Raw genomic sequence first — 27,828 nt, 5'->3', positions numbered from 1 at the left:
ACTGACAGCACAGAAGTACCCCAAAGATGTTACAAATTGCAGTAAAGTTCCCATTACAATTACAGGAAAATAAATGTACCTGCCATCATGTGAAAATGAAGCAAACATTCTGTATAGTAATTAATGATTCAAAAATATTAAAAAAATATGTCTTAGCTATAGAAATCCAAATTCTGTCTTTTTAAATAAATATTATATATTTAGAACTATGACCACTAAGAAAGATGAAAAATAAAGTATGCAAATGCTTAAAAGATCTATAACCATGTTTTGCTTCAGGGGATAAACATTGATTAACAAACTGACATTTTTTTCCTTGAACATTTATTCCCAGTTTTTTTTGTTTCAAGATATTCTTCACATTTCTTCAAAGCATATTAATCTGGAATCTGTCTGAACAATGACAGAGACCCACCCATACCTTGGGATTGCTCCTGAATGGATCTTTTTAATTCTATGACATCATAACAGTATGTTTTTCTGTCCCTATGTAAATCCTTGACTATAGCATCTGCAGATCAAGTGACAGGAGAAAAGGGACCATTTGATTTGAAGGCTGAACACAGAGGTTGACTGGGATTTTAAAATCTTCTTTAAGCACAGATTTTTGCCCTTCTGAATTTAAGCAACTATTCTGATAAGAAGGAAATCAGCTGGAAAAACAGGATTTTTAACACCTCAAGATGGGCAGTGGAGCCAGTTCTGAGAGCAAGGAGTTGGCCAAGAGATCCAAAGAACTGGAAAAGAAACTCCAGGCAGATGCAGAGAAGGAATCCAGGACAGTCAAGCTGCTGCTGCTTGGTAAATAGAATAAAAATTGCTCATAAGGCTTTTCCATTGGGGGGGTATTTTGCTCTGGAATTACATTTCAGCTCAGTGCATTTCCATCTCTCTCTGTTTTATTTGAAGAAGACAATCCTGTAGTCCACATATAAAAAGTTTTCTGGTTGTGGACGCTGATGAAGTCACAAGGAACAGGCTGGAAATGGCCCTGTCACTGAATGAGACATGAGAGCTACTACTGTTAGAATAAATGTTATGATGTTTACACAGACCATAGCACAGACTTTTGGTTTTTCAGGGATCTATATACATTAATTTGCAGAAGGATTAAGTGAGATAACTGTTTCCATACAAAATCCTCAGGTATCACATGGTATTGATATTGTTTGCTTTCCAAACTGTTGCACTTCATTTTTTACAGAAGCAGAAATAAAAGCTCTTAAAAGGGCTTTTTTTTTCAATGCATAAAAATGATCTTGCCAAGAGTGGAATGGAAGGTAATTAAGTGAGATGAAGACAGATTAGTACTCTCACAGACTACTACTGCTAATCCACATTATGATCAATTTATTAATGGCCAGCAACTGTAATGGCAAAAGAAAAAATACTTTTTTTCTTGATATAGCTTTATTCTTCTCTTTTTCTTCCATGCACTGCATAGCCTACAAGAAATACTCAAGAGCACAACAGCAGTGCCACTACTGTAATATTTTTGTTCTAAGATCAGGGTGACTGCTATGAGAATTTACATTGCTTCTTCCAAAGGAATACAAAAACAGCCTTGATCATTGAAATGTTTCTAATGTTTATATTTTTTTTCCTTCATTGTAACTGCAATGCTAACAAATGCTTTTAAACTGACATTTATTCTGACTTAGCTAGATCCCTCAGGTAAAGTAAATCAGCTTAACTCTGTTGGTTTCTACCTTGTGCAAAAAGTCTGTTTATACCTGTTGAGAATCTAACTAGAGTTATTAATAATGAAATCAGAGAGAAAAATACAACCATGCAGGTTTCTCAAATAATAATAAGAAAGTAGCAGTTTTATACACTTTCTATAGCATTAGTATTTAGATTGAAATTTACAAAGCTTTTCAGCCCAGTGGAGAAGATTTTCTGTGCCCCGTTAATAAAAAACACAGTCCCTACTGAGGCAAGCTTGAGTTGGTAAAACAACTGAATAATATCTTCATATAAATGTTCATAAAGCTTCGATACTTTCTGTATATTTTTATAAACAGGAATTGGCTTATTGTGTTAAAATCAAGGTCCAACTACTCCAGCATCCTGTCTCTGACCTTATCCAACACTGATCCATGATGACAATATAAAAAATCCTTTAAGAGGAATGAATAGGATAATAAGGAATTTATAAGATAAGTAGTTTGTTTGTGTATTTTGACCCTCAAGCTTTCATGCCCTGGCAATAGTACTGGAGGCTGCCTTACACCAGAACACAAAATACAACTCCCAGAACAAATATATGCATTTAGTATAAAGCATTTTAGTTTTAGATGTTTCCTAATGTATATTCTCAGCCTTCTTCTGGCACTATTAATATCAGTCTCAAGATACATTTTATAAAATACTTTGAGATTAATTGCAAGCTATGTGAAAATACTTCTATTTCATTATCATAGAATCATAGAATCCTAGGGGTTGGAAGGGACCTTGAAAGATCATCTAGTCCAACCCCCCTGCCAGAGCAGGGTCACCTAGAGTACATCACACAGAAATGCGTCCAGGCGGGTTTTGAATGTCTCCAGTGAAGAAGACTCCACAACCTCTCGGGGCAGCCTGTTCCAGTGCTCTGTCACTCTCACAGTAAAAAAAAAAAATTCTGATATTCACCTTAAACCTCCTATGCTCCAATTTGTATCCATTACTCCTTGTCCTATCACTGGTCATCACTGAAAAAAGCTTAACTCCATCTTCTTGACACTCACCCTTTACATATTTGTAAACATTGATGAGGTCACCCCTCAGTCTCCTTTTCTCCAAACTAAAGAGACCCAGCTCCCTCAGCCTTTCCTCATAAGGGAGATGTTCCACTCCCTTAATCATCTTTGTGGCTCTGTGCTGGACTCTTTCCAGCAGTTCCCTGTCCTTCCTGAACTGAGGGGCCCAGAACTGGACACAATACTCCAGATGCGGCCTCACCAATGCACAATAGAGTTGGAGGAGAACCTCTCTTGACCGACTAACCACACCCTTTCTAATGCACCCCAGGATGCCATTGGCCTTCTTAGCCACAAGGGCACACTGCTGGCTCATGGTCATCCTCCTGTCTACCAGGACCCCCAGGTCCCTTTCACCTACACTGCTCTCGAGCAGGTCAGCCCCCAACCTGTACTGGTACATGGCATTTTTCTTCCCCAAATGCAAAACTCTACACTTCCCCTTGTTGAACTTCATCAGGTTTTTCTCTGCCCAAGTCTCCAGCCTGTCTAGGTCTCTCTGAATGGCAGCACAGCCTTCTGGTGTGTCAGCCACTCCTCCCAGCTTGGTGTCATCAGCAAACTTGCTGAGGGTACATTCTGTACCCTCATCCAGGTCGTTGATGAAGATGTTGAACAACACCGGTCCCAGTACCGACCCCTGAGGGACTCCACTAGTCACAGGCCTCCAACTAGATTCTGCCCCATTGACTACAACTCTCTGACTTCTTCCTTTCAACCAGTTCTTGATCCACCTTACTGCCTGATCACCAAACCCATACTTGATCAACTTATCTACAAGTATTCTGTGGGAGACAGTGTCAAATGCTTTACTGAAATCAAGATAAACCACATCTACTGCTCTACCATCATCTATCCGCCTAGTTACTTCCTCATAGAAGGCTATAAAGTTGGTCAAACATGACTTCCCCTTGGTAAAACCATGTTGACTGCTCTTGATGACCCCCATGTCCTTGATATGCCTAGAGATAGTGCCAAGGACAAGTTGTTCCATCACCTGTCCAGGGATGGAGGTGAGGCTGACCGGTCTATAGTTACCCGGGTCCTCCTTCTTGCCCTTCTTGTAGACTGGAGTGACATTTGCTATCCTCCAGTCCTCAGGCACCTCTCCTGTTACACATGACTTACCAAAGACGATGGAGAGTGGACTAGCAATGGCCTCCGCCAGCTCCCTCAACACCCTTGGATGCACTTCATCCAGACCCATCAATTTATGGATGTCCAGATTACTCAACTGATCCCTAACCCAATCCTCATCTACCTTAGCAAACTCCTCCTTTATCTTGACTTCTTCTGGGGCTATATGAAACTGGGGCTCATGGGGAAAGCCTGCAGGAGTAAAGACAGAGGCAAAGAAGGCATTCAGCACCTCTGCGTTACATTAACTTCAAATCTGAATATATTTCTGCTTCATCAACTTTAATCAGACAAGATGATAATCAGAATCCAAAATACTTTCACTGAAGTCTTGTATATAGAATATTTTTCTACAATATCTTCCTTTATTCATGTCACACGTGATAAAGATTCTAATTTGTCAGTGGGTAATGTTTTGGAAGGTTTTTTTCTCCTGGGGAGCCCTTACAATAGATCCCAAGGATTCAGTAAAAAACATGTTGGAGAGAGAAAAAAACATTATAGACCAAACAGCTTGAATTTTCTTATTCTTAAAGAAGCAAGTGGTGAATAAAACGTGAATCTGTTTTGAACTTATTGCACAGCTAGAGTGAAAGTGTCTCTTGAACACCTGGAAGCTCAGCTGCTCAACAATGTGTACAAGAGGCACCATATAGCCCCTTCCATAGACAACACTGAAATGGCCAGACAGGAAAGGATTAAATCTACTATGTTCAGGTCTGTCACTTTTATCTTTCCATATCTCAGAGGTGATCTCCAAGGTCAAAATTATTCCAGTTTTATGTTTCATAAATCAGAGTCAGCTCCACTGAAGCCAACCAGCCTAATCCTATCCTAGTTCTAGGTTTCTGATCCTTCAGACCATATATCGCCTCTATATTACAGACCAAATAACACCATTATTTATTTTGCAGTAGGCAAATTGGTAGAAAATACTCAGAAATATGGATGTATTGTAAGTTTTTCAGTGTGATCGTTATGGTCTTATCCTCAAAGTGTAAAAAAAAAATAAAATTATTCTGACCATTAGCTGAGAGTTTTATTTAATATTTAGTCTGATCTTTCTGCATTCTCAAATAGGATTATTAAAAAAAAAAAAAAAAAAAGTCCATAAAACAATGACACCACATTTGTTTATGTTAAGTTGCATGATCTGGGCAAACAAATCACCTGGGCTGAGCTGATAATTTACAGTTTATATGATGTGCACATAAAAAACTGCACTCGTAAACTGGGGAAAAATTATGCCACTTTCTGACATTCCTGACATGTTGTCCAGGAGCCAGGAGGGTTATGTCCCTGGTTAGGTGTTTCCATGTTGTCAAGACCATCCCATCCCCCAACCTTGTCTGCAAATCCAGTCTACATATTTATACTTCAAAAAAATCAGTTTCTTTTATGAGTCTGGAACAACTCCAAGGTGAAAGTTTTGCTTCCTTTGTATCAGGGCCATATCTTGCCTAATACATCAGACGCAGTTTGTACACTTTGCAGGAGGCCAGCTTGCAATTTCTTTGTGTGCAAAGTACAGCTCACATTTGAAACGTGGACACACAGTGACGTTTCACAGAAATAAGAACCTTGCTTCAGTTAAAATAATAATTAAAACTTTGAACTTGTTTCACTTCAAAGTATTACTCCATGGCCTCATGGTCTATGCAGTTTTCAGTGGCAGGGCAAAACTCACCCTTAGCTGAGCTGGTTACTTTCACTTTATTGAGAAATACTCACTTTTAGGGCACAACTCACATTTAATTTAAACATCTGCTTCAGGGTGACAAGAAAATTGAAGCTGTTTGTTTTATTTTTAAAATAAAATATTTTTCTCCATGGACTACAAGAAGTCTCTGATAAGTAGTCTGAATCTAGTGGAGAAATTTACAACCCGTTACATGAATCAGTTACTACAGTACTGAAGTCAGGCTTAAGTTCTTGTTATTAACACCCTCACTGGGAGCACAAAGCCAGATAATCCTGTTAATTTAAATACACTGGTTTTCCTTTCTGGGGGTGGGGCAGGATTTAAGAATCTTATTCCTTCAGGAAGGTTAGATCTTAGATATTTTCTCAAGTTTCTTTCTCTCATGGAGAAAATTTTTTGAGTTTGGCAAGAGGACCAGGAAGGTATAACTTCCAGTCTAGTTCACAGTTTCCAGAACTGTGAATGGCACAGACAAGGCTCAGGCAGAGGTGTGAAAGCCTTTCTGAGTTTAATTTGAATATTTTTTTTCCCTTCTTTTTGCTGCTCTACCTCTGTATGAGTGGCTTTTGCGACAGGTTTCAAACAAAATATCCAGGCAGTAGGTTTTATTTTATTTTATTACCTATGCTCCTGGAAACTTTCCTAAACCAAACTTTTACTTTCACATAAATAATAACTGTAAAGATACCTGAGATCTTGATCTGAGACACCAAAGCAGTTTAACATATAAAAAAGACCTTCTTCAATGACTCATCAGATGCTAATCTTGAAAGGCACTCGTACTCTTCCCAGTTTCCACAACTATTCCAACAAACGCTGCATAGGGAAACAGTAGTTACATCTGACGTCATGAGTTCTGCTCTCCTTTGAATCTGAGACATTCCCACTGGCTTTAAAGGCACCTCTAGTTTTTTCTCTATTTCTGCTCTGTCTGTATGTCTTAGTGGCCTGCAGGGAAGAGGTTCAGCAGTCCCAGAGCAGTGGGATGGTTCATGGTGGGCTGCTGGAGCATGGCTCCTTTTAGCTCAGTGCCTCCAGCCAAGCCACACGACACTCCTCCAGTCTCCTGTGCAGCCCCAGTGTGCCCAGAAACATAATGGGCTTGAGATGTGAAGGACGTAGTTTGAAGTATCCAAAGCAAGAAGAGAGGCAGGATACAGTCTTCCAGAGTGCTTCAGGTACAGCATCTCACTGAAGGTGGATGCATCATGCCCCGGGACATAGTGAACGTGATCTCTGGGAAGAAGTGTAAGAGCAAACACTCATCAACCTTACTGGCAATAAACCTTTATTTTCTGTGCATTTCTCCATCTCAAGGAAACTCAGCATCAAAACAGAGACAGAGACTTGAGAGGTAAATCTGAAAATCTAAAAGATCTTAAATCCGTAAAATACAAATTTGCTATGGCAAATTAACACTTGTCCATCTTAATCTTCACAGTGACAGAGAGTTTTTCAAAAGCCAATTAAACTTTCAGGATAGGATTAAGTTTGGCTTAAGTTCTCATCTTTTATTCAGGAAATATGGGCTCCATAATAACTGCCCTTTTCACTGCCTCCTAGAGTAAAGCTGCCTTCAGCTCCCCATGCAGTCACACAAGGGCTATCATGATGCCCTTTTCCTGCTCTTTCTGCAAGCAGAAGACCACTGTGGTGGGTGGAAACATAGCCCTATCAGTGCTTTCCTGCCCTGGGGCCCTGGCTGGAGAACCAGGCAGCACAGGAATGGGAAGAAAGGAAGCAGGTGCAAAGTAAATTGTTTCTGACACATTTCCTGAGCTGCAAATGCTGCTATGACTAACATGGTACTCCAAACGAAGCCCAAGTCTGAGAGTCATATGTTGTTTCAATAAAAGCATTACTGGATCATAAATTAAAGATGATCAGAGGTAGAAGAATTCTCCCAAAAGATATAAATTATGCCTCCCACTCTATTTTAACTTTGTCTTTCAGGGAGGAAAGAGGAAGAGAGGTTCATTTCTATATTATGCTGCCTGGCATCTTTCCATGAGGTGAATGCACAAATGCTCAGAATAACCTGCTCTCTTCCTTACAAAAAGCATAGCAAACAACACCTTGCTGACAGGACTTTACCAAGCTCTTCAGAAGGCCAACAAAGGGATAATAGATGATTTACAGCAAATTTACATTTTTCCAAACTCTGGCAGATGGCAGCATCAGCCCATTTTGCATAGGCTCATTTTTCTCTTGTACTTTCTGCCATTCACATAATTTGCTTTACAAAATGCTTTGCCTATGGTTTGCTGTCTGTTGTGATTCGAGTAAATTAATCCCTGCCATTTAAATATCATTAGCTTTACAAAATCTGTTCCAAAAGTCTGTAATATTTTTTTTTCCATTCACTGAGAAGCCCTCAGTTAAAATAGCTATGCCCCAGATTTTCTGTTTTATCAGAAGTATCTGACACTGTCTAGTGAGGCAAACAATAATCTGCAAAAAGAAAGGCAGTGATTATTTGCCCCATGAATTAATAGTCAAAATTAAATTTCAGGTGATTTCAAAATCCAGCTCGTTTGGTAGTTCTTGACATGCCTCACCACTCTCACTGGCAGAAGTTAAGATAGTCACTGGCACAGATTTCCAGTGGAGAAGGTTTGCATTGTGATTATTCACTTTGCGTAAGGCAAAAAGGGGAAATAAATTATATAATCTGATCAAACCTATACCCTAGTTCTGCAAGCATCTATGGAAGCAAATGCCCGTACCTCCCTGCCAGGTGTGGGGATTTCCTGCAAAATCTATTCCCAAGCTGGATCACTTGCATTGCTCAGCAGGTTTCCCACTTCGAGCCACACTACTTCATAGCAGAAGAACACAGGGCAGAGGAACTGACAAAACACCAGGGTCAAGACATTTGCTCATGTGCTGACTCTGCATAATGAGCGAGACCATGTACAAGTCTCCACACTCTGTTTTTCAAGTTGCTCAGAGAGGCTGGTTGAAGAGCATGGAACTGGCTAGTTTGGCCATGATCACAGAATCATAGAATGTGGGGGGCTGGAAGGGACCTTTAAAGGTTATCTAGTGCAGCCCCGCCCTGCAGCGCACAGGGACCTTTTTGACAAGATCAGGTTGTTCAGAGCCTCGTCCAGCCTAACCTTGATTGTTCCAGTGCTTCACCACCCTCATAGTAAAGCACTTTTTCCCAAAATCCAATCTAAATCTACCCTGCTCTAGTTTAAGACCATTGCCCCTCGTCCGATTGATACGTGCCCTGGTAAACAGTCCCTCCACAGTTTTCCTGTAGCCCCTTCAAGTACTGGAGGGCCACTATAATGATACACATTATATGAGCAGCTACAAATCCTGTAATGAATGAGTGTCTGTCAGAAGTATTTCTGCCCATTTGCCGGGGATAAAATCAAAATATGACCCATATTTTATTTCCTTGATAATTAGAGATTCTGTATTTTTCTCTTCATTGACTGAATGTTCCTTTCTTTTCAAATGTCCTTGTTCTCATCAGAATTACTTCTTTTACCAAGATTTCATTCTTTCTAAGTCTGAACGGACACTAGGGTGAGTCACAGTACAATGTGAATCTGAATCATCTGTATGTCTCTTCATAGATACAGTATTTTGTCTTCCAGAGAGTTACTTTTAATATTTACTACTTATTCATGTATCAATCATGTCTTCTCAACATTTCCCTTCTGCAGGTGCTGGAGAGTCAGGAAAGAGCACCATTGTAAAGCAAATGAAGTAAGTATATGAATATTCCTATCAGTTGTTGAATTTGGAATCTGTAGAATCAGCTATCTAGCTAATATCTTATTACAATATTTATGCTTATTTGAATCATTAAAATCAAGGTCTTATTCAACCACATAAAGACAAAAACAAAGTGACTAAGACACACAGCTGAATTGGTAATAAATTTGTCTGATCAAATAATGTACAGTCCAACTCCTTACTGAAGACCAGGGAAGCTTTTTCATTGGCTTTGCAGGAGCTACAATTCTGTGGTGAGAACAGGAATGCATAAAACAACCAGCAGTGGCAGATTCAACCAGTCTAGGACCCCACTCCGGCAGTGACTAATGAAGGATGTTTTCAGAAGACCATCAAACCAGACAAACACACAGTAATACTTGCACTGCACACCCCAATAGTATCTGATGATCTGTGACTCAGGAAGCAACCTGAACCAGTGACAGCATCACTTGTTAAACAGCCTTCAGTTCATTCATGCCTACGTTTATCCTGAATCTTTCTTGAACCAATGAAAACTAATAATGTCCACAATGTTCTAGAGCAAGTAGTTTCACAAGTTAATCACATATGATGTGAATCATCTCCCGTTGTTCAATTTTAGTTTTGTCCTTATTATTTTAATATATTTCACTGGATTGCATGATAAAATATTGAATTATTTACATTGTATAATAGTGCAAGGTCTTTTTTCGTTTCCCTGCCCCCCCCTCCACAAAAACTGGGAGCTGTAGATCATTCTTGGTCTCTGCAGTCTTATTCCAGTTACTGGCAGTGATCAGAAAGATTGTGTCAGGTCTCCCACAGTCCAGGTGAGAACATATTTAGCCACCAAACTACACACTGAACATCTACTGACCACCATCTAACATGGGTAGGGACAGTCATGAGAACTGCTTTAGTATAACCCAAAAATATTTTCAGAAAATAATTAATCTGGGAAAGAACAGGCTGTACAAGCTCAAATGCAGAAATCCTTCGTTATTTCCCCTGGCTTCAGAGGAAAGTCAGATTTGTGTGTGTGTCTCCATTGACCATCACAATATACTCGCATATAGTAAATCAGACTCTAAATAAATTAATCCATGTTATTCTTTTAACGGTAGCCAAAATACTAATAATGGATTGGTTAGAATAGATAATCCACCTGAGTTCCAGAGATAATATTTACACAGGCAGCAGAAATCCTCCTTTACCGTGTAACCTGCTAAAACACTGCTGTTGCATCCAGCTTTATTTTCATAGATAGTGCCCAGGTCTGCTTCCTAGATCTGTCCAAATACAGAAAAAAACTATGCATTGTAACGGTTTAGACACAACCCAATTTGTAAGCACCAATGTCTTCCACTGTAACAATCAGACTGTTTTACAAAATCAGCAACATTATTTCAAATTTCAGTTATTCTGACTATTTCGTATCTTCAATAACGCATTTTAAAGGGTGAAGTAAAAATGTTCTGTTGTGTCATAGCAGCAATTTTCTACCATTTAAGCAGCTCATTTTATAATAAAACAGATTCAGAACCATCCATCAAATACTTTGCTAACATTTTTATTCCAGTTAAATGCTGGATGGCTTTATTTCTGTTTTGAGTTCCAATCAGGAGACCCTCTCTGTTCAGTGAACCATTGAAATATATTATGATAGAAGTTTCCCTGAGCAGGAGCAGATTAGAAATGTTTCTCTGAATTGAGTGGTTTAAGAAGGCTGACAACCCTTAACAGCATTAAGGAGGGGGCAGAAAACTGCAAAGCTGAGAGTTATCTTTAAAGCCTTGTGCGTTTATGAGCTGTCAACCTGATAATAAATATGAATTATTTTACAAGAAAACTGATCATGAAAAACATCATTTTTCATATAAAATGTCATTTTTCTGTCACAACCAAGCACTTTCAAAAAGGCAAATTTTTCAGTTATTTTTTTTCAGTGAAGCATAACATTTTCTAAAGAAGACTGATAGCTGATTACAAAAGAGTAATTTTGCTGAAAATAAAATTTCCCACCAAAATCAGGGTAATTTTACTACTTTTAATATAATTCATAAACCTTATTCTTTCCAGACTGAAGATCCTTCCACTAAGCTCTGCTTTATGTTTTCTGATGCTCAAAATGCAGGTGTGCTGCAAGGCCCTAAAAACGGTAGGATGGTTATGAGGGATAACTAAAAAGGGAAAAAACAATAAGCTTCTCTGGAACTCTGTGCTTCTGACCAGATCATTTCCAATGTCTGATCTAACGTTTTTAAGACCAAGTTGAGTATTTCTGTGCTATGCTCTAAATTATCAGTACAAACCTACTATAAATAATTCAATGAATGAAAAGCAAGAACCAAAATATTCAGTAACACGTCACGCCTTTTGATATTGAATCAGCTCTACCTCCCTGGTGAATGAAAAACCAAACAGGAGACCAAGTTTTTTTCTCCAATAGAAACATAATTTAGATATTATGACTGGTGGTCTAACAACTCATGCCTTCAGCAACCTGTAGCGATTTTTTTAAAGGTCTTCTCTTTTTTTTCTTTTTTTTTTTTTTTTTCCAAGGAGAAACAGGGAACAACATTTTCCATTTGCTTAAAATTCTCCTTCTGGCCCTACAAGATGTCACTCTGTTTTGCAGTCCTTCCTTAAGAATGATGAATCTTTAATAAAAGCAGCAAAATTCACTACTTGCTTCTGCCAGAAGACATATTCTTTTTAAAAAACAAACAAACTAACTAAACCAAACCATAACAAAAACTAAAGAAAAAGCCCCCATAACCCCCAGCCAACCAACCAACAACAAAAAACAATAACAAAACCAAACAAAACCAAACAAAAGCACATAAAAAGCCTCAAGCAAAACTAAGTTTTCTTTTTGTAACTACAGAATCTAGTTTTATTTCAGAATCCTGTATTCTCTTCCTTACTATATTCTTCAAAGGAGAAGCATGAACATATAAAATAGCCATTTGTGGGCTGTGTTAGGGCCTTTCATTTTCTCTCATCCCCGTTTTTTGCAGCTACAGGCAAAATTCCCATCTTCCCCAGAAATCCTGTTATTGCCACTGCTGTGAGACAGACAAAGTAGTTAAACCAAGTTAATGTATTTCATGAGGTTCGATTTTCTATGTATTTCAGTCTATTATTTATGTAAAAGCTGCTGCTTTCCCAGGTGGTAAGGGTAAGAGTGAGGAATGTACACATAAGTACATGTACAAGCATCAACACTGATGGCAGCTGAAATTTTTCTTGTTCAAGGTGATCTGACACATTAAAGGAGGCCACCTACATCAGTGGGGACCTCTAGACTCCATGGTGCTTCACAGGCAGGACATTGTTTAATGTGCCACTTTGCCCACACAGCAATCCAGATGATTCAGTGCACTGTAATGGAACTGTATTAGACTCCTTCAAGTGAATAAACCTTCACTCTGAACCATTTTTATTATTTCATTCAAATCACTGTGTTCACACAGGAATACATAGATGTTTCTGAGGATGGCAAAAAAGGTTCACTGGTGTACCAGACAGCATAACACCTCTCCCCTTTATCTGTCTCCCAAGTTCAACAGGATTCAACAGGATCTTGAAAATTCATTTGAGTTCATGCTGAAATCAGCATTTGAAACACCAAAGCTTCAAAACAGAGTTTATACATTTGTCTGGTCTAGAAGTAATTGGCTAAACATTTAGAGAACCTTTTTTTCCTACAGATGCTTTTCCTACAGATATAAGAACGCAACTTTGGAATTTTCTGACATCCTTAAGTTAGAGAGATGTTAAGATACATTTATTTGTGATTTGGAACTTTCTGCATGTGTGTGAGAGTGAATTATTTTCCAAAAGGGCTGACTTCTCCCCTTGAAGGGAAAGTTTCCCCAGGACACACACCTGTACTTATTCTGGGCTAATCTGTCAGATCATTTCATATCACCCCTTTCTGCTTCTACAGCTCTGTCCAGACTGTATCTGTGGCAAAAGACAGGGGGAAAAAAATACCAAAACCTACAAATGCCACACTCCAGAAATTATTTTAGTAACTTGTCCTTCATCTCTGAACAACTGAAGTGAGGCAGAATGGAGCCTTGGTTCCAGCAGCAGCCAAAGCAGTTTGCTGTCAGTTGAGAGCATGCTGCACCAAAAAGGGGAAAATTTTAATTATTTTTCACAACTCATTGCAAAAGAAGTCTCCAATTCATTATACAATTTGCATACTGATCTTGGAGAATTTTTACCACGTGCCATTCTCCAGACAAGAAGGATTATGGAATTATAATCCCTTTCTCAGAGTTAGATTTATTGAATTTGACTGCTAAGGTTCTCTGTCCTCTGGAATACAGGTCAAATCCTTTGGACTACTACTTATGTCCCCAAATCCTATAGATAATAACAGTAACACCTTTCAATAACTGGAAATTGTAATTGATGTTGAATGACAGATTAAAGTTTGGTTTATTTGTTTTCTTGTGGAAGTCCCTCACAGTGTAGAAATATTTTTGCAATATTTTTTCTACTCCAGGTAAGATTCAGGTTGAAAATGAGAATGAATAAACAAGCAATATAAGAGCCCAGGACTAACTATTTGGCATCTGAGTCCACCTATGCATCTGGCCTTGTATCCAGAGGAATGGGTCTGGGTCTTGTTCTGGATTCATACTTTATATCAACCCACAAGGCAAAAAATCCATACATATCCAATCATGCTGAGGAGTCAAAACCCCACCTCATAAAATTAACCCTATATAGCCAGAGAAACTGCTGTTAACCTCTTCCAGCAGAACAGGCAGATTGACCATTCATAAATCATTTTCCAAGGGACAGATGGATTCTGTTATTCCTCATGATGAGAACAAAAGTATCTGATCTTACTTTTCCTGAATTTCTTTCTTTTAATGCATCCCATTAACCTTGTCTTTTCTATTTGTGCACCAGGATAATCCATAAAGATGGTTACACATACCAGGAACGCATGGAGTTCAGACCTGTCATTTACAGTAACACAGTGCAATCTATCCTGTCCATCGTGAGAGCAATGACTAAGTTAGGAATCAGTTATGAAAACCCAGCTAGAGTTGTGAGTATGACATCCTTTCTCTTGAAATAGGCTTTAGAATACAATTTTTATAATATAATAGTAGAGACTAGTAGAGCAAGGAGAGTTCAATATTTGCTTTATGACAGTGGAAACTAAGTGTTGCTTGATTTATATGTATCCTTACTTATTGTCATTTTCTCAAGACGGATGCCTGATGTCTAACCTTTGCATAAACTGCCACTGAGTTTGTTCCAAAAAAAAATGTTCAACTTGCAAAGACATAAGAAAAAGAAAAAAAGAAAAGAAAAAAAAAAGAAAAAAAAGAACCTTTTCTTAGCTGCTTAGTCACTTATTTATCTCTATTGGGAAATGGAATAAATATTTCCCTTTTATGAACAGAGCTTGGGGCTCAGCCATATAAAGAAGGGTCATGTAGATACGTTGGGAATATTCCAGTTTGGCATTGCTCCTGGAGCAGAGACCTCCCCACTGCAGAGATGCAGGACGGGTGCATTGGCACTGCAGAGCAGTGGAGTTTGACCTTCCTGACACAGTTAAAAATCCGATGCACAAGCACACAGAGGAAAAGCCACAGTAAGAAGATCTGCTATTTTCTAGAAATCATGCTGAATTTTCAGGGACTGAAGTAAAGGAGAAATACATCCCTTTGTTCTCAGTGCAATAGTCTATTGCCTGTAATTCAGACCTTGCTGAGAATTTCTCAAAAGTCTCTGAGAATATCAGCTGGTTCCAGCATTGGCAAATTCTGCCTATTCCCTAGAGGTTTTGCCCTGAGGGAGTTACATCTGCTTATCTGAAAGAGCTTTTCTGGTTCCAGAAGTCTACATTTAATTACAGGGACATGTGGTACTTTGACCTAAAAAATGATAAACAAATGCTTCAGAGGCTACTAAAGCTCATACAGTCATTTGACAAAAGAGAAACTAGAAGTTTTCTTCCTGTATTCTTTTAAGGGTCCATGAATGCAGGTCATTCAAACACACATAACAGTGCCTAAAAGCAGCACACAAAAAATAGCTTGTGTGAAAGTGCTGCAACCTGAACTTCACTCCTCAATTGTGACAGACATATGTACTATAGAAAGACCCATCTACCAGCCTACATGGCCTAAGACAGCTGTGATTCTATGGAATCATAGAATTGGTTTGGGTGGAAAAGACCTTTAAGATCATCAAGTCCAACTGCTACCCTAGCACTGCCAAGTCCACCCTATAAGCTTTGATTTCATCTGGACTTTTTTCTTGCTATGTTCTGGTCCAGATTTAGCTGCTTAAAGTACTTTAGCCCCAAAACTGTACTTATCTTGAGCCCAGAAGCAATTGGGTCAAGGACTGACTATAAATAGCTCTAAGTGATCCTGAAATTGCCTCACCCCAGAATTTCAAACAACATCTGTTCAGGTGAGAGAGATTTTTTTTTCTTCCTAAAGCACCATTGCAATCTATTTTTAATACAAAAATCATCTGAAGTCTGTCTAAATGGCAGAGAGAAACAAAACATTATATAAACCAGGATTATGATAAACTCAATCTGCCTCTATCTTCCTTTTCTACGTAAGTATCAAAATCCACAGTTCCCACCTTTTGCATAACAGTCAACGAACATTTACCATACACTGGAGGCTCTGAGCTCAGGCTTCTTGTTGTAGGCTATTCAACCATCAAATCCAACCTTGTAGGAGGATAGCTATAACCATTAAATGATACGTGGTATCTCGAAGGAGAGAACATTCCAACTGTTATCTTGAGGCTGAACGAGTACTTGCCCTGGAGACCAGCCCTGGAGGCAATTGAAGGCCACACAGGAGAAAGCATGACTCAGTTCTGCTGATCCTGGCACCCAGTGAGAGGATGTGACTGTAAAATGGAGTTGGTTTTGTTTAATGTTGAAGGGCAACTGTAATGTCTGTGCTCGTTCCTCTTTCAAATGAAGGCAACTATCTAGTGGTTGTTTCCCCGTTTTTTTTTTCTTTTTTTTCTTTTTCTCCATGCTAACTCAATTTCTTCAATATTTCAGGAAATCTGCAGTGTTTTACTTTTGATCAGTCTCTGACTTTTACAAATTCCACATAAACTGCAATTTCTTTTGAAACATAAAGATACAGTAGATTCCTAAAATAAGTTTATTACGAATTATAGTCCAGATGTTTTCTATTTTTGAATAAAACACACTCCATGCCAGTGTCTGTCAGAATCCATTTCTACTTTTGTAATTACTGACTGCAAGTCACTTCAGTTGTCTACTTATACGGCTAGGAATTAGACTCTATAATTATCCACTGCTGTGCCAGTGTATCAAATGACCCTATTTTAATCATGGTCTTTATTTACAGTACATTCCTAAACTGTTAAACACTGAAAAGAAACATTTTAAAGTAATAGATTGCTTGAACTCTTTTTGGATTGACTGCAAAAGGAATAAATTGCAGAACAAGGCATTTTAAATATTTGGGATTCTACTCAGCTACAGATTCTTTCTTCCTCAAATAAAATAAAATAGAATAAAACAAATTTTAAAAATAAATAGGAAATGCATGCACTAGTTATATTCACTTTGCCACCTTTCTCCCAGAGGCCTGAAGGTAGAATTTTTTTCTTCCAAGTATGTTAAAAAATCTATTTAGCTATACATTTCTGCTTTAATATTATAAGTTTAAGCTTTAAGTATTCTTTGCAATTTAGTTTTTGGTAGTCCACTACTCTGTCTTACAATAAAAGTCCTCCTTCCAAGTTGGACTATTTGTGAACACCTGTAGTAAGATGAAACTGAGCCTCTGTATGAATAAAACAGAACAATAAGAAGAGGAAAATTCTGTGCATCATGATTTAAGTCTAGCCTTGGCACTGACTAAAGGGGAGTGGGCTTGTGAAAGGATGTATACATGCACAGGTGAGCACAGCTACCTGGAAAAATCTGTGAAAATGAGAAATTTTGTCCCTGCAACTCATTGTAAACCAAGCGCGTCTTCAAAGAGGTGGAGGGGCAGAGCGCGCTTGCACAATATTTACTAACATTTCTCTTTAGGAAGATGAAAGGAAACTGTGTGCCATGGCAACAAGTCTGGAGGATGGTGACATGTCTTCTGAATTGGCTGAAATCATCAAACAACTGTGGAGAGACGGCGGGATCCAGGCCTGCTTTGCAAGGGCAGCAGAGTACCAGCTCAGCGACTCGGCAGCCTAGTAGGTGACACCAGCTGCAGCTGCTGAACAGCTGGCTCTGACTGTGAGGGACAGCGTAGGAAGGCTTGTGACAAGAACTCTTCCTCACATGCAAAATAGCATATGAAATTTATTGCTCATTAACCTGGAAAAGATAAAGGGTTTTTATTAATGTTTAGAACACAACTTTTTAAAAGGGCATGTAGTGGTAGGACGAAGGGTAATAGTTTTAAACTGAGAGAAGGTAGATTTAGGATAGATATTAGTAAGAAATTCTTTAGTTTGAAGGTGGTGAGAATGGCACAGGTTTCCCAGAGAGGCTGTGAATGCCCCATCCCTGGAAGTGTTCAAGGCCAGGTTGGATGGGGCTTTGGGCAGCTTGGTCTAGTGGGAGGTGTCCCTGCCCGTGGTAGGGGGGTTGGAACTATTTGATCTTTACAGTCCATTCCAACCCAAACCATTCTATGATTTTATGAATATATTAGCAGTGTTTAACTGAAGACAACAAGTGAAAATAAGGAAATGAGGAACAACTTCTGCTGAGTTTTTTTTAAGCTGTAAAAAAAAAAAAAAAAAGTATTCTCTCTCTAGTTAATTCTAAGAGTAACAAAATGAGGGGAAAGGTGAATTGAAACATCTTAGGTTTTACCTAGAGTTGCATTTTGAATGTACACATTTCAGGCTGCTAAACACAAGTCTGGAGAAAACGATAACAATTATCCTCTAAACTAATCTGGCTGCATGAACAGATGTTGCCTGGGCTGTTACCATCTCATCATCCAGTTTGTCTTGGCCAGGGGTGCTGTAGCCACTCTCCAACCTGGCAGCCCCAGTTTCCTTTCTGCAGCCTGGAAGGTGGCAGGCAGATGAGCAGGGGAGGAGGGCTGCTCAGCTCTGACTCCACAAAGGGCCAGGATTCAGCTGGCTTGTATCTCCTAGTTTAGATGCAGTCAGTAAGCTTAGACTTTCCAGGAGTCCCTGGTTTGGTTGCTCCTCTTGCAGGCTACAGTGGTCCTGCTCTGCTGTCTTCTCCCTAAGCTCATACAAGACTGAGAAGGGAGGTGTAACGTGGTTCAGAGCTTTTATAGAGTGCCTAAGTCTGACTCTAGACCTGGGGCAGCAGATTGTTCCAGCTGAGGTCCTTCTTCCTAGAGCTGCAGTTGAGGTTTCTCTGCTCCTACAGCTCCTCCTACAGGCTAAGAGCACCAGCAAGGTGAATCCTCACAAGGTGTTGGGTGTCCCTTCTGCTCAGTAGGGAAATGCATGATCAGAGTTTGGGTCAGGCAGACTGAAGGCAGTAATAGCTCACTAACTGTAGGTAGTAGAAAAGATCCACCATGAAAATATTAAAAATTCTTCATCTCTTTATATCTATAAAACAAGAATGAAGACCTTCCTACAAGGAATGTAAACAAAGAAAATATTTCCTGTGTTGATTTGTGCCTGATTTGGCAGTATTTTTTGGCAGTCTTGTATTTCTATAGGAATAATACAGAGTAATCTTTTGTTTTGTAGCACTAAAACCCCATGACAAGTCAGTCATCATAACTAAAAGTAAAAATGCTTCTTGAAATAAATTTAAAAACTCCAAACCTAATGTTGAAAAAAATATCCCCTTTTTACTAGCTAACATTCTAGTGTGTGCACTATGCCTGGCAGACTGGGTTTTGCTGCCTAAAAGGAAGAACAGTCTAAGGAAATTCCCTCTCAGCGTTATGTGCTGTGTAATGTTTTAAACTGCAATAGGTTCCAGTATGTAAGGGAGCTAGCACAGACTGTAAAGGAGCCAGTGATCATTATTTATTGCTAGAGTTACATTAAAACCAACAGTGACATGCTTTTTATCTGCTTGAACACTTCCCAGAATCCTGCTAATCTTCCGCCTTCATCTTTTGGAACCTGATACTTCTGAAAATCCAGCTTTTGGCTCTGAACCATTAAAATCAACTTAATTTTTTCCCTTGCTGCTGGGCTTCTAGTGATCAGCTCAAAACTAGCTAGAGTCAATCAACCATCTAATGCTACATGTCAATTTATTTTAAAATTGAAACCCTGTTTCTCAGCTCCTGTGAATCAGTTCCTACACAGAGTATTGATTTATACTGTGTAAGCTTTCACTTTCTGAGGTTATCTTCTCCAAGTCTTTCCATTATTAATTCATGCTAATGAAGTTTAATCACTGCCTTTCCTCTGTGTGTTTTACTTGGAAGAAAAAAAAAAAAAATTAGATCTTCTGAATAATAGAAAATACTCTGGATGCCAAAATTGGCTAAAATTATTCCTTAGACTCACCTGGAATGAATCCTGTTTTAAGATGAAGTGATGGGTAAGGAAGAAGCAAAATCAAGATTATAAGTTGTGACCTTAAATGTCCTTGTATAGCTGTTTATGTTGCTTCTTGTTTGCTCAGTTATCTGCCTCTCAGGGTAGGATCTGTGCCACCTAATTCAAGCAAAGGAGAGATCAGGCTTTTTAGACTAACCTACTGGTTTGCGTTCCCTCTTTTGCCAGTGGAGAGCCAGCCTGTAAAGTGTCTTCTTGGAGCTCCCTACAGCTCTAGGAAGGATCTGAAGATGTCTCTCTTTCTCCATTAACTAGATAATTAACTTGGTTTAATATTTTATGCAATTACAATTGGCTGTGTTGAACTGAAATTAGGCATTTGTGACTAAGAACTATCAGATCTTCATAATTTATTTTACATAGATGTGTTTATTTTATTGCTTACTTGCTTTATAAATTGCAAAAAGTCTTTTGTTTCTGCTTTCCACAAAGGTGAGCTGAGTTTGCCTCAAGCTCTACTCAGAGAACCAGAGCTATATTTCACTTCATTCTTTTTAAACAAATTCGTTTCCTAGACTCAAATAATGTGCAAACATTGAATTTCTGAGCAGATTCTAACTTTTCAACTTAAAAAAAGAAAACCCTATTTTCAATTATTACTTAAAATCACCCAAATCACCCTATGGAATATTCGAGGGTTTTTTTTTAACTTACAGATGCATTAAATATTGCAGACAAGGATGATGAATTCTGAGGTGTGTTTCTGTAGCTGTCTAGTTAAACTGAATAGCAGGACTTCATGTTGTGCAGACATTGTGTCAGAGATGGGAAATGAAGGCATGAAGCCAAATAAATCCTAGAGAGACTGTGTTTTGTTAGTCAGAGAAAAGAGGAGTCTACAAACTGAAAGCTGCCAACTGGGACACTGAAAGCTTGAATAGGCTTTAACTATTGTATGTGGCTCCTTGCTTTTGGTTTTTATTCGAATATTAGTAGTTAAAAGGTAGGAAGCTATCCAGACATCACCTCTTCTTTTTCTTCTGTCAATTCATAACCTCTCTACAAAGATTCCTAGACAGGACAGCAGGATTCATAGCCTTCATACAGCCATTTTGAGAAGCTGCATGCCCCTGGAAGAGACAGGAGAAGGGCTGGTGGTAGGACAAGAAGAGGCTTCAAAGATCTGGTTTGATTTCTTGTTTCATGAGGATTTTATCTCTGTATGCCAGACATAAAACCTGATACTACACTCTTTTGCAGGGCTTTGTGAGAATACTAACCTAAGGTCCTCAGCTTCATCAAAGCTTCTGGTTTTCATTAAGAAATATGTTTTTTTAAATTATCATGCACATTTGTTTTGTAAACTTGGTCTGCAGGAAAAACAGTTGATAAATGTGAATTCCTTCAAAATATTACACCTTCTTTCACTTAAGATACTGTTACATTGCAGTCTGACAGGCTGCAATTAGTCCTAGTCCATCTCCTGAAAGATGCTTGCAGCTCTCCCCCTGTGGTGGCAATTCCCACTTGCTGAGAACAAAAGGACAAACTCCCTTTTCTGACAAGGTGGCTTTTTAACATCACTGAGGAAAACAAGGATTTTCCTGAAATTAAATTCTAAGAAAGATGTTTAATATATGCAATTAAATTGCATATAGAAGAAAGAAAGAAAAAAAAGGCTCTGGATTCTGAATCTATGTTGTATAAAACCCAACATCATTGTATTTAAATCTGTAATTTGCATGAAATATATAAGTGTGTTTCAATATGAAATGATTGTGCAATGTTTATTTCACCTTTTGAATTCACCAATCACCATTTCTTTTTACTCTCCTTAGTTACCTCAATGATTTGGATAGGTTAGCAATGCCAGACTACGTGCCCAGTGAGCAAGATGTTTTGCACTCCCGAGTGAAAACAACTGGGATTATAGAGACTCAGTTTTCTTTCAAGGATTTGAACTTCAGGTACGAAAGCCATATCTGACAGTTATCTGTGGGCTTATCTTTGTAAAGTATTTTCTTCCAAAGGTATTGACCTATTATAATATTGGTAATCCCACTGTGATATCCTTGAATCCAATCTTGTTTAATATTTTGAATCAGCCAAAAAAAGCAAGATATTTTAGATCCAGTAATCCAACTTTAAGCATATAATGGACTGTTATTAAGAGACATCAGAATATCAGCTTCTAAAAAACATTTTTACATCTGTAAGTGTCTAAAAAGCATTATTTGTATCCTGCCATTTGAATAATTGTTCGTGACATTTATGAAATTTGCCTACCTAAATATCCTTAACAGCATGCAAAACATTTGATGACTACTAATTTGCATGCACTCTCAACCCTTCACTCTCTTCTTTTGAGAACAGAAATAACTACTCTCAACACTGGAATGCATTACAGTTGGCAAAAAAAAAAAAAAAAAAATTCTGTCCCATGGGAAATTTCAGTACTAGCATGCATGCCTTCAGGCTCATTTAAGATGAAAAGAAAAATGTTCAGAAAAAAATCTTGAAAATAATGTCTCTGAGAAATTTGACTGAAAATAATTTACACTTTCAGATACCCAGGATTTTATTATGCTTGGTGAACAAATTAAAAACATCTAATTCCACATGAAAATGCATTTCAATGAATTATGATTGTTTCAATGTTCTATAATGCTTTTCTCTATGGACTGAATTCCATTTAATTCTTAATTAAAGGCTGGGGTTCATATTGAGGAATGCAGTTTAGACATAAAACTGTCTGTAGGGATAGAGAGATGAATAAAGCACCAGGATTATAATTCTTACATTTTTTTACTTGGCTTTTTTTCTCTTCATTTGGCAATGAAACATCCCCCAAAACGTTTATGCTACCACACAGATGCTTTGTCACAACAGAGATTACGTATACAGAACAAGGTTCTGAAATAGATGACCTACAAATAAATTGTCACATATTAATACACTGATTACTCACAAAAATTCAGCACTTACCAAAAAATGCTACAGTGCAGTGTCATAGACATCATCTTCTTTTCCTCTGATTAACGTATTTCCAGACAGTTTTGTACATTAGAAATCTGAGCACCTTCACTTACAATCATAGTTTAAGTAAGAAATAATATCAAGATTAAGAAAGAAATCACCAAAGAGCAAACCCTCTTTGACATGAATGCAACCAGCCCTCATATTAGATTATCAGAATTGTCTAGGTGGAACAGAAATGCAACAAAATGGAGAATTAAGCTACCTGAGTGTTTGTAAACCAGAGGAAGGCTCCCAATGCCACCACAAACACAAAAAACCCACTATATTTAGCCTCTCTGCTATGTATCACCATAGTGTTATGTGAGTAAATTCATTGGTGGTTTTAGGCACCTGAGTAATAAATAATAATCACAAACCTGTCTGAGGTTCTTGAGCTGCTTTAAGGATGCAGAACAGCTATAGATCCATCTTAACCAGCCAGTTACTCCTACTTTGTTCTGGGTTGACACGAGAAGAGCTAATTGAGCTAAGGTTAGTACAACAAAAACTGTTCATAGGCATTGCCTCGGCTCTTGATCTTGTCCTATTTTAAGCGACTTCTCATGAATGCTCACAGCCCCATATGCTAAAAGCTTTCAGGGAGTAAAAGATTCCTATGATTTTGTGAGTTTTGCAAAACTTAACAGCAGACTAAATTTTTAAGCCTTCCCCCCCCCACCCCCCCCCATCCTGATATTAGAGTTACATACCATAAATTAAGAACATATAATGGCAGGTGACTTCTGGACACTAATTCCAGCCAAATGTCAAGACACTTTCTTCATTCTGACATCCCTCTTCAGTTGGCATACTGAACTCAGTGAAGATATGCTTGGAAGAATGCCATTGCTGTTATCAAAATCTTGCTCCACAATAGGTTTCTGATTTCCTAATAATTCACATTTATAGACAACCAATGATCAGACAAAGAGATGAAAAATACTAGAAAAAAAATCATTTTCTCTAGTTATTCCTCAGTTGCAGAAACAGTTCATCATGAGCATTGGGAAGGGTTTAATTTCTTCTAAGCAGGATGAAAAATGGTAAACAATAACCGTTGTTTCTCCATTGCTGATGGTGAAGAAAAGAGAGGATCAATAATCTGAAAAATGGTGTTTCAATAACAAATTATTCTTGTTCTGTTTATTACTGACATGATTTTTTCATAGTGAATCCCAATATTTTCATTGCTATAAAAATTGAGTTGTGCTTCATGTTCAGATACTGCAGGAGAAACATTCAGAGAGCAAGACCTAAAGTATTTTACTGAAGGAAGGGGTAATGGGGATTAGGTTTTACAGTTCTAAATTCAAGACCAGGCAGCATAGGGAAAAATCATCATGCACCCAAGGAAAAAGTATGTTTTCCTTTCTAATGCACTTCAGAAATGTTCAGGTCTGGCACCTTTTATGTCAGAAAAACAGTGAATAGAAAGCCCTATTTCTTATCACTGAATAAATGCAAATAAAAGTGGGAATTCTGAAAGCTAGTACTAGGCAGAAGAATTGTAGCTTTGAGGACAGCTCCACCTCAGTTAGGCACTAACTAGGTCCCAACTAGGTATGCTCAGTTTGGTCCCCACATAAAGAGTTCATTAAAAGTTCGTATGACTCTACCCCAAGGCAAAGACTGAAGAAGCTAATGCAGAGGAGGACAGCCCTACATTTCCCTCTCTACTAAAGAAGGGATTCCTGCTCCCCATGAGTTGCTCCTTTAACAGCAAGTAATGAGCTTGCTAGGGCACAGACCCACTCACACACGAGCACATGCTGCAGGTTATGCAGCTAGCTAAGTGGCTGCACCAGGGCAATAGATAGATGATGGCTAAACACAGCTCTACACCAGCTAATTAAACATAACCAGTGGGTCAGCCCATGACCCAGCTCCCAGCCGTATGCCTTATTGATCAATGTGCTAGTGCACTTCAAGCAGAACTATGAAGTAACAAATGACTGTGCATTTGAGGGTCTTTTGTCAATTTTTCACGTATGAATTCTGTCCTGAATAAATTCTTGGTTGTAGGCTTTAGTCCTGCACTGAGCTCTGATGCAGAGTCCAACCTCCTGAGCAGTTTCACACAAAAGTACTGAATGTTTTTCCTGTATGCAGGTATGTTAGTTTTTACATTTCATTTTATGCCTACTACAAAGCCATAAATAATACACAGCACTTCTTGACTAGTTGGAATAGAAACGGACCAATATTAGGAAAAGCTGGATATTTGATTGCACTCTGCACACTAACAGTGTGACTACATCCTTATTAGTGCTTTACATTTTACATATTTTTTTTTCTGCAAAGGATGTTTGATGTGGGTGGACAGCGATCAGAGAGAAAAAAGTGGATTCATTGCTTTGAAGGAGTTACTTGCATCATATTCTGTGCTGCACTCAGTGCCTATGACATGGTTCTGGTGGAAGATAAAGAAGTGGTGAGTCAGAGGAGACAAACAACCCTTTTTCCTGCTAAGTTTTAATGTACTCTCCGATGGTGTATCAGAACTATTCCTGTTCCCTAATAACCATTTGAAGGCTATTATGCTGGATTGGTTCTTGCCAGTAAAGAAAATTACAGAAAAAATGACATATGGGGATGAGATTTATCAGTCTCTCATGTTTACCTTTTGCACTTCAACAGAACAGAATGCATGAAAGCCTTCAGCTGTTCAACAGCATCTGCAACCACAAGTGCTTTGCAGCCACTTCCATTGTGCTGTTCCTAAACAAAAAAGACCTCTTTAAAGAGAAAATAACAAAAGTTCATCTGAATATCTGCTTTCCTGAATATAATGGTAAGTCTGGACTTTTCAGAACAAAATACATTCAGATGACTAGTGTAGGCTATCCATTAAAGACTGAGACTGACTCAGGTCACTTATACATAATAATTTAAATACTAATCTTATCTAAGCATCTAGCTTTTTTCTCAAAAGAATGCTATGGGAGACATATGGCCAGAATCCAATTCACCTCACCTACTCATGTTGCTTATCCTAGAGTGAGGTCATGTCTCTCTGGAGATGCTTATTTCTCTCCACTGGTGACAGACAAAGCTGAGAGTAGTAGAAGTTTCAGATGGCTGAATTGTGCTGTAATGAACCCAGCCAATATTTCAGTACAAGTCAGTGGTTTATCACTCACACACACACTACAATTGAATCAAAGTTTTTTGTCCTTAATTTGAAAACCCATTCCATAAAAGAAGTCTGCCTCTTTTTGTATGCCACAATAGTGTCTACTGAAAATAAAACCCAGCAGCTATTCCCTGCTGATGCAAGAGAATATATGAAGCTATGTCAGAAAGTGCTCGAGAACAAACAAAATCTTTTGGTATTTTAGTATTAACCTAATGCATTTGGGATAGGGAGTGTCCAGAATGAAGCATACTTAAAGCAATATTATTATTAGAAGACAGGTTCTGTCCACTTCTTGAAAATCAGCTCATTCACTGCATTCCTAAGGACACATCAACAGAGCAACCCAAAGCAGCTTCACTAGGATAATCAAACATTATGTACTAGACTCAGTGGAGCTGCACCACTGGACACTGCCTGAATGTCCCACCTCAGACAGCAGGAGCCAGCGAGGGCTCCCAGCAGCAGCTCCTCCCCCGGAGTCTCATCCTGCTCCACACACACAGCAAGCCTGCTGAGAGGCAGAAAAGCTGTGTGATGAAATCATAACTGCATATCTAAGCACCCAAATCTTTCTCTTTTTCCTTCTTAATTTATCTCTTCATTTTTGTACTTCCCTCCAGTTTTGTTTGCTGTCTGCCTGTTTTATTTATCCTCCTTTTTTTCTTCTGTTTCTCTCACTTTCTGCTAAGATTAATTGTTTCACACTGACTTGCTCAGGGAGCATTTAACTTCAGAAATAAGGACTTCTTGTTAGGCACAGAAATTTTAAGTTAGGTGAGCTGTTTAAAACTTTAACACCTCGTGCATTAAAATATTTCCCTTTAGGACAGAGAAAAAAAAAAAAAGAAAAGAAAAGAAAAAAAGAAAACCAGGAAAAAAAAAAATAATTCTTGTACCTTAGCAGCTGAGAGGAAGTACCAGTTGAAGTGTGTCTTCTCTTTCCTTTACTGTTCTCTGCACTAGGTCTAAATACATTTGAAGATGCTGGAAATTACATCAAGAAACAATTCCTAGACTTGAACATAAGGAAAGACGATAAAGAGATATATTCTCACTTGACATGTGCCACGGACACCCAGAATGTCAAGTTTGTATTTGATGCAGTCACAGACATAATAATCAAAGAAAATCTGAAAGACTGTGGACTTTTCTAGCCATTCATCCCCTTGCTCATAGCCTGACTTCATCTCAGTCCATTTCCTCTCTTCATCCTGTGTGCTGACTGTAATAACAAACACTAGGGAAGAAACAATACCAATTAGGCTTTTGCTAGCTGTCAGTTGAAGTCCTGGGCATAGCCTGAGCATTGCAGACCAGCACTGACTTTCTGTATGTTCTGTGAAGATGGAAAAAAATGCTCCTGCACCACAGCAATACCACCTGCTGATAAATCCTACTGGAGACAGAGAAAATACATTTTGCACTGCCTGGATTTCTATTGCTGCCTGACCTGTAATGCTTCACTTGATTAAGTCCTTGTTTGTATTGAAAAAAATGGATTTCCAGTTGTAAGGTTTCTGGATTCATTTCCAGCAATAAATAAATTGAATTTAAAGTTAATAATTTGAAGTGTTGTGACATTAGCATTAATTTCTGGATGCTTTGATGGCATAATAAAAGTGAAGGTCTTTGAGGAACAAATCCATGAACAAACTACTTCTCTCAAACTTAGTCTTCAAGCAAACGTCTAAGACATTGGACAGACTTTACACTGTAGCCTCCACGTTAAACAAAGGCTGGCTCTCTTACTTCTGCTGGACGAAGTCAGGCCAGCCTAAGTTTTCCCGGGTTTCTGGCAAACCAGTGACAGGAGTGAGCTCTAGACTTGGTGATCCTCCAGGAGAACGGGCTGCGGGTGTTGCTCCTGGGCTCCCCAGGGC

At 38.5% G+C, this 27,828-nt stretch overlaps 1 protein-coding gene across 1 annotated transcript; it reads left to right on the top strand.

Moving 5' to 3' along the window:
- The first annotated feature begins 683 nt into the window (after positions 1 to 683).
- Positions 684 to 27,102, top strand: GNAT3 (G protein subunit alpha transducin 3). Its single transcript, XM_051608230.1, has 8 exons — positions 684 to 801; positions 9,261 to 9,303; positions 14,227 to 14,368; positions 17,375 to 17,532; positions 21,633 to 21,761; positions 25,114 to 25,243; positions 25,450 to 25,603; positions 26,912 to 27,102. The coding sequence occupies exons 1-8, from the start codon at positions 684 to 686 to the stop codon at positions 27,100 to 27,102; spliced, it is 1,065 nt and encodes a 354-aa protein (XP_051464190.1).
- The last annotated feature ends 726 nt before the right edge of the window (positions 27,103 to 27,828 follow it).

This window comes from Apus apus, chromosome 1 (assembly GCF_020740795.1).
Source record: "Apus apus isolate bApuApu2 chromosome 1, bApuApu2.pri.cur, whole genome shotgun sequence".
Taxonomy (NCBI): Eukaryota; Metazoa; Chordata; class Aves; order Apodiformes; family Apodidae; genus Apus; species Apus apus.
This window is presented reverse-complemented; position numbering and strand designations above follow the sequence as displayed.

What these genes read in the sequence shown, in the direction of transcription:
- GNAT3 (XM_051608230.1), top strand. Translation starts at nt 684, where the DNA reads ATGGGCAGTGGAGCCAGTTCTGAGAGCAAGGAGTTGGCCAAGAGATCC. An exon ending in CTCAGCGACTCGGCAGCCTA is followed by an intron (nt 17,533 to 21,632) that starts GTAGGTGACACC and finishes TACTCTCCTTAG; the next exon opens with TTACCTCAATGATTTGGATA. An exon ending in CTGCTTTCCTGAATATAATG is followed by an intron (nt 25,604 to 26,911) that starts GTAAGTCTGGAC and finishes TCTCTGCACTAG; the next exon opens with GTCTAAATACATTTGAAGAT.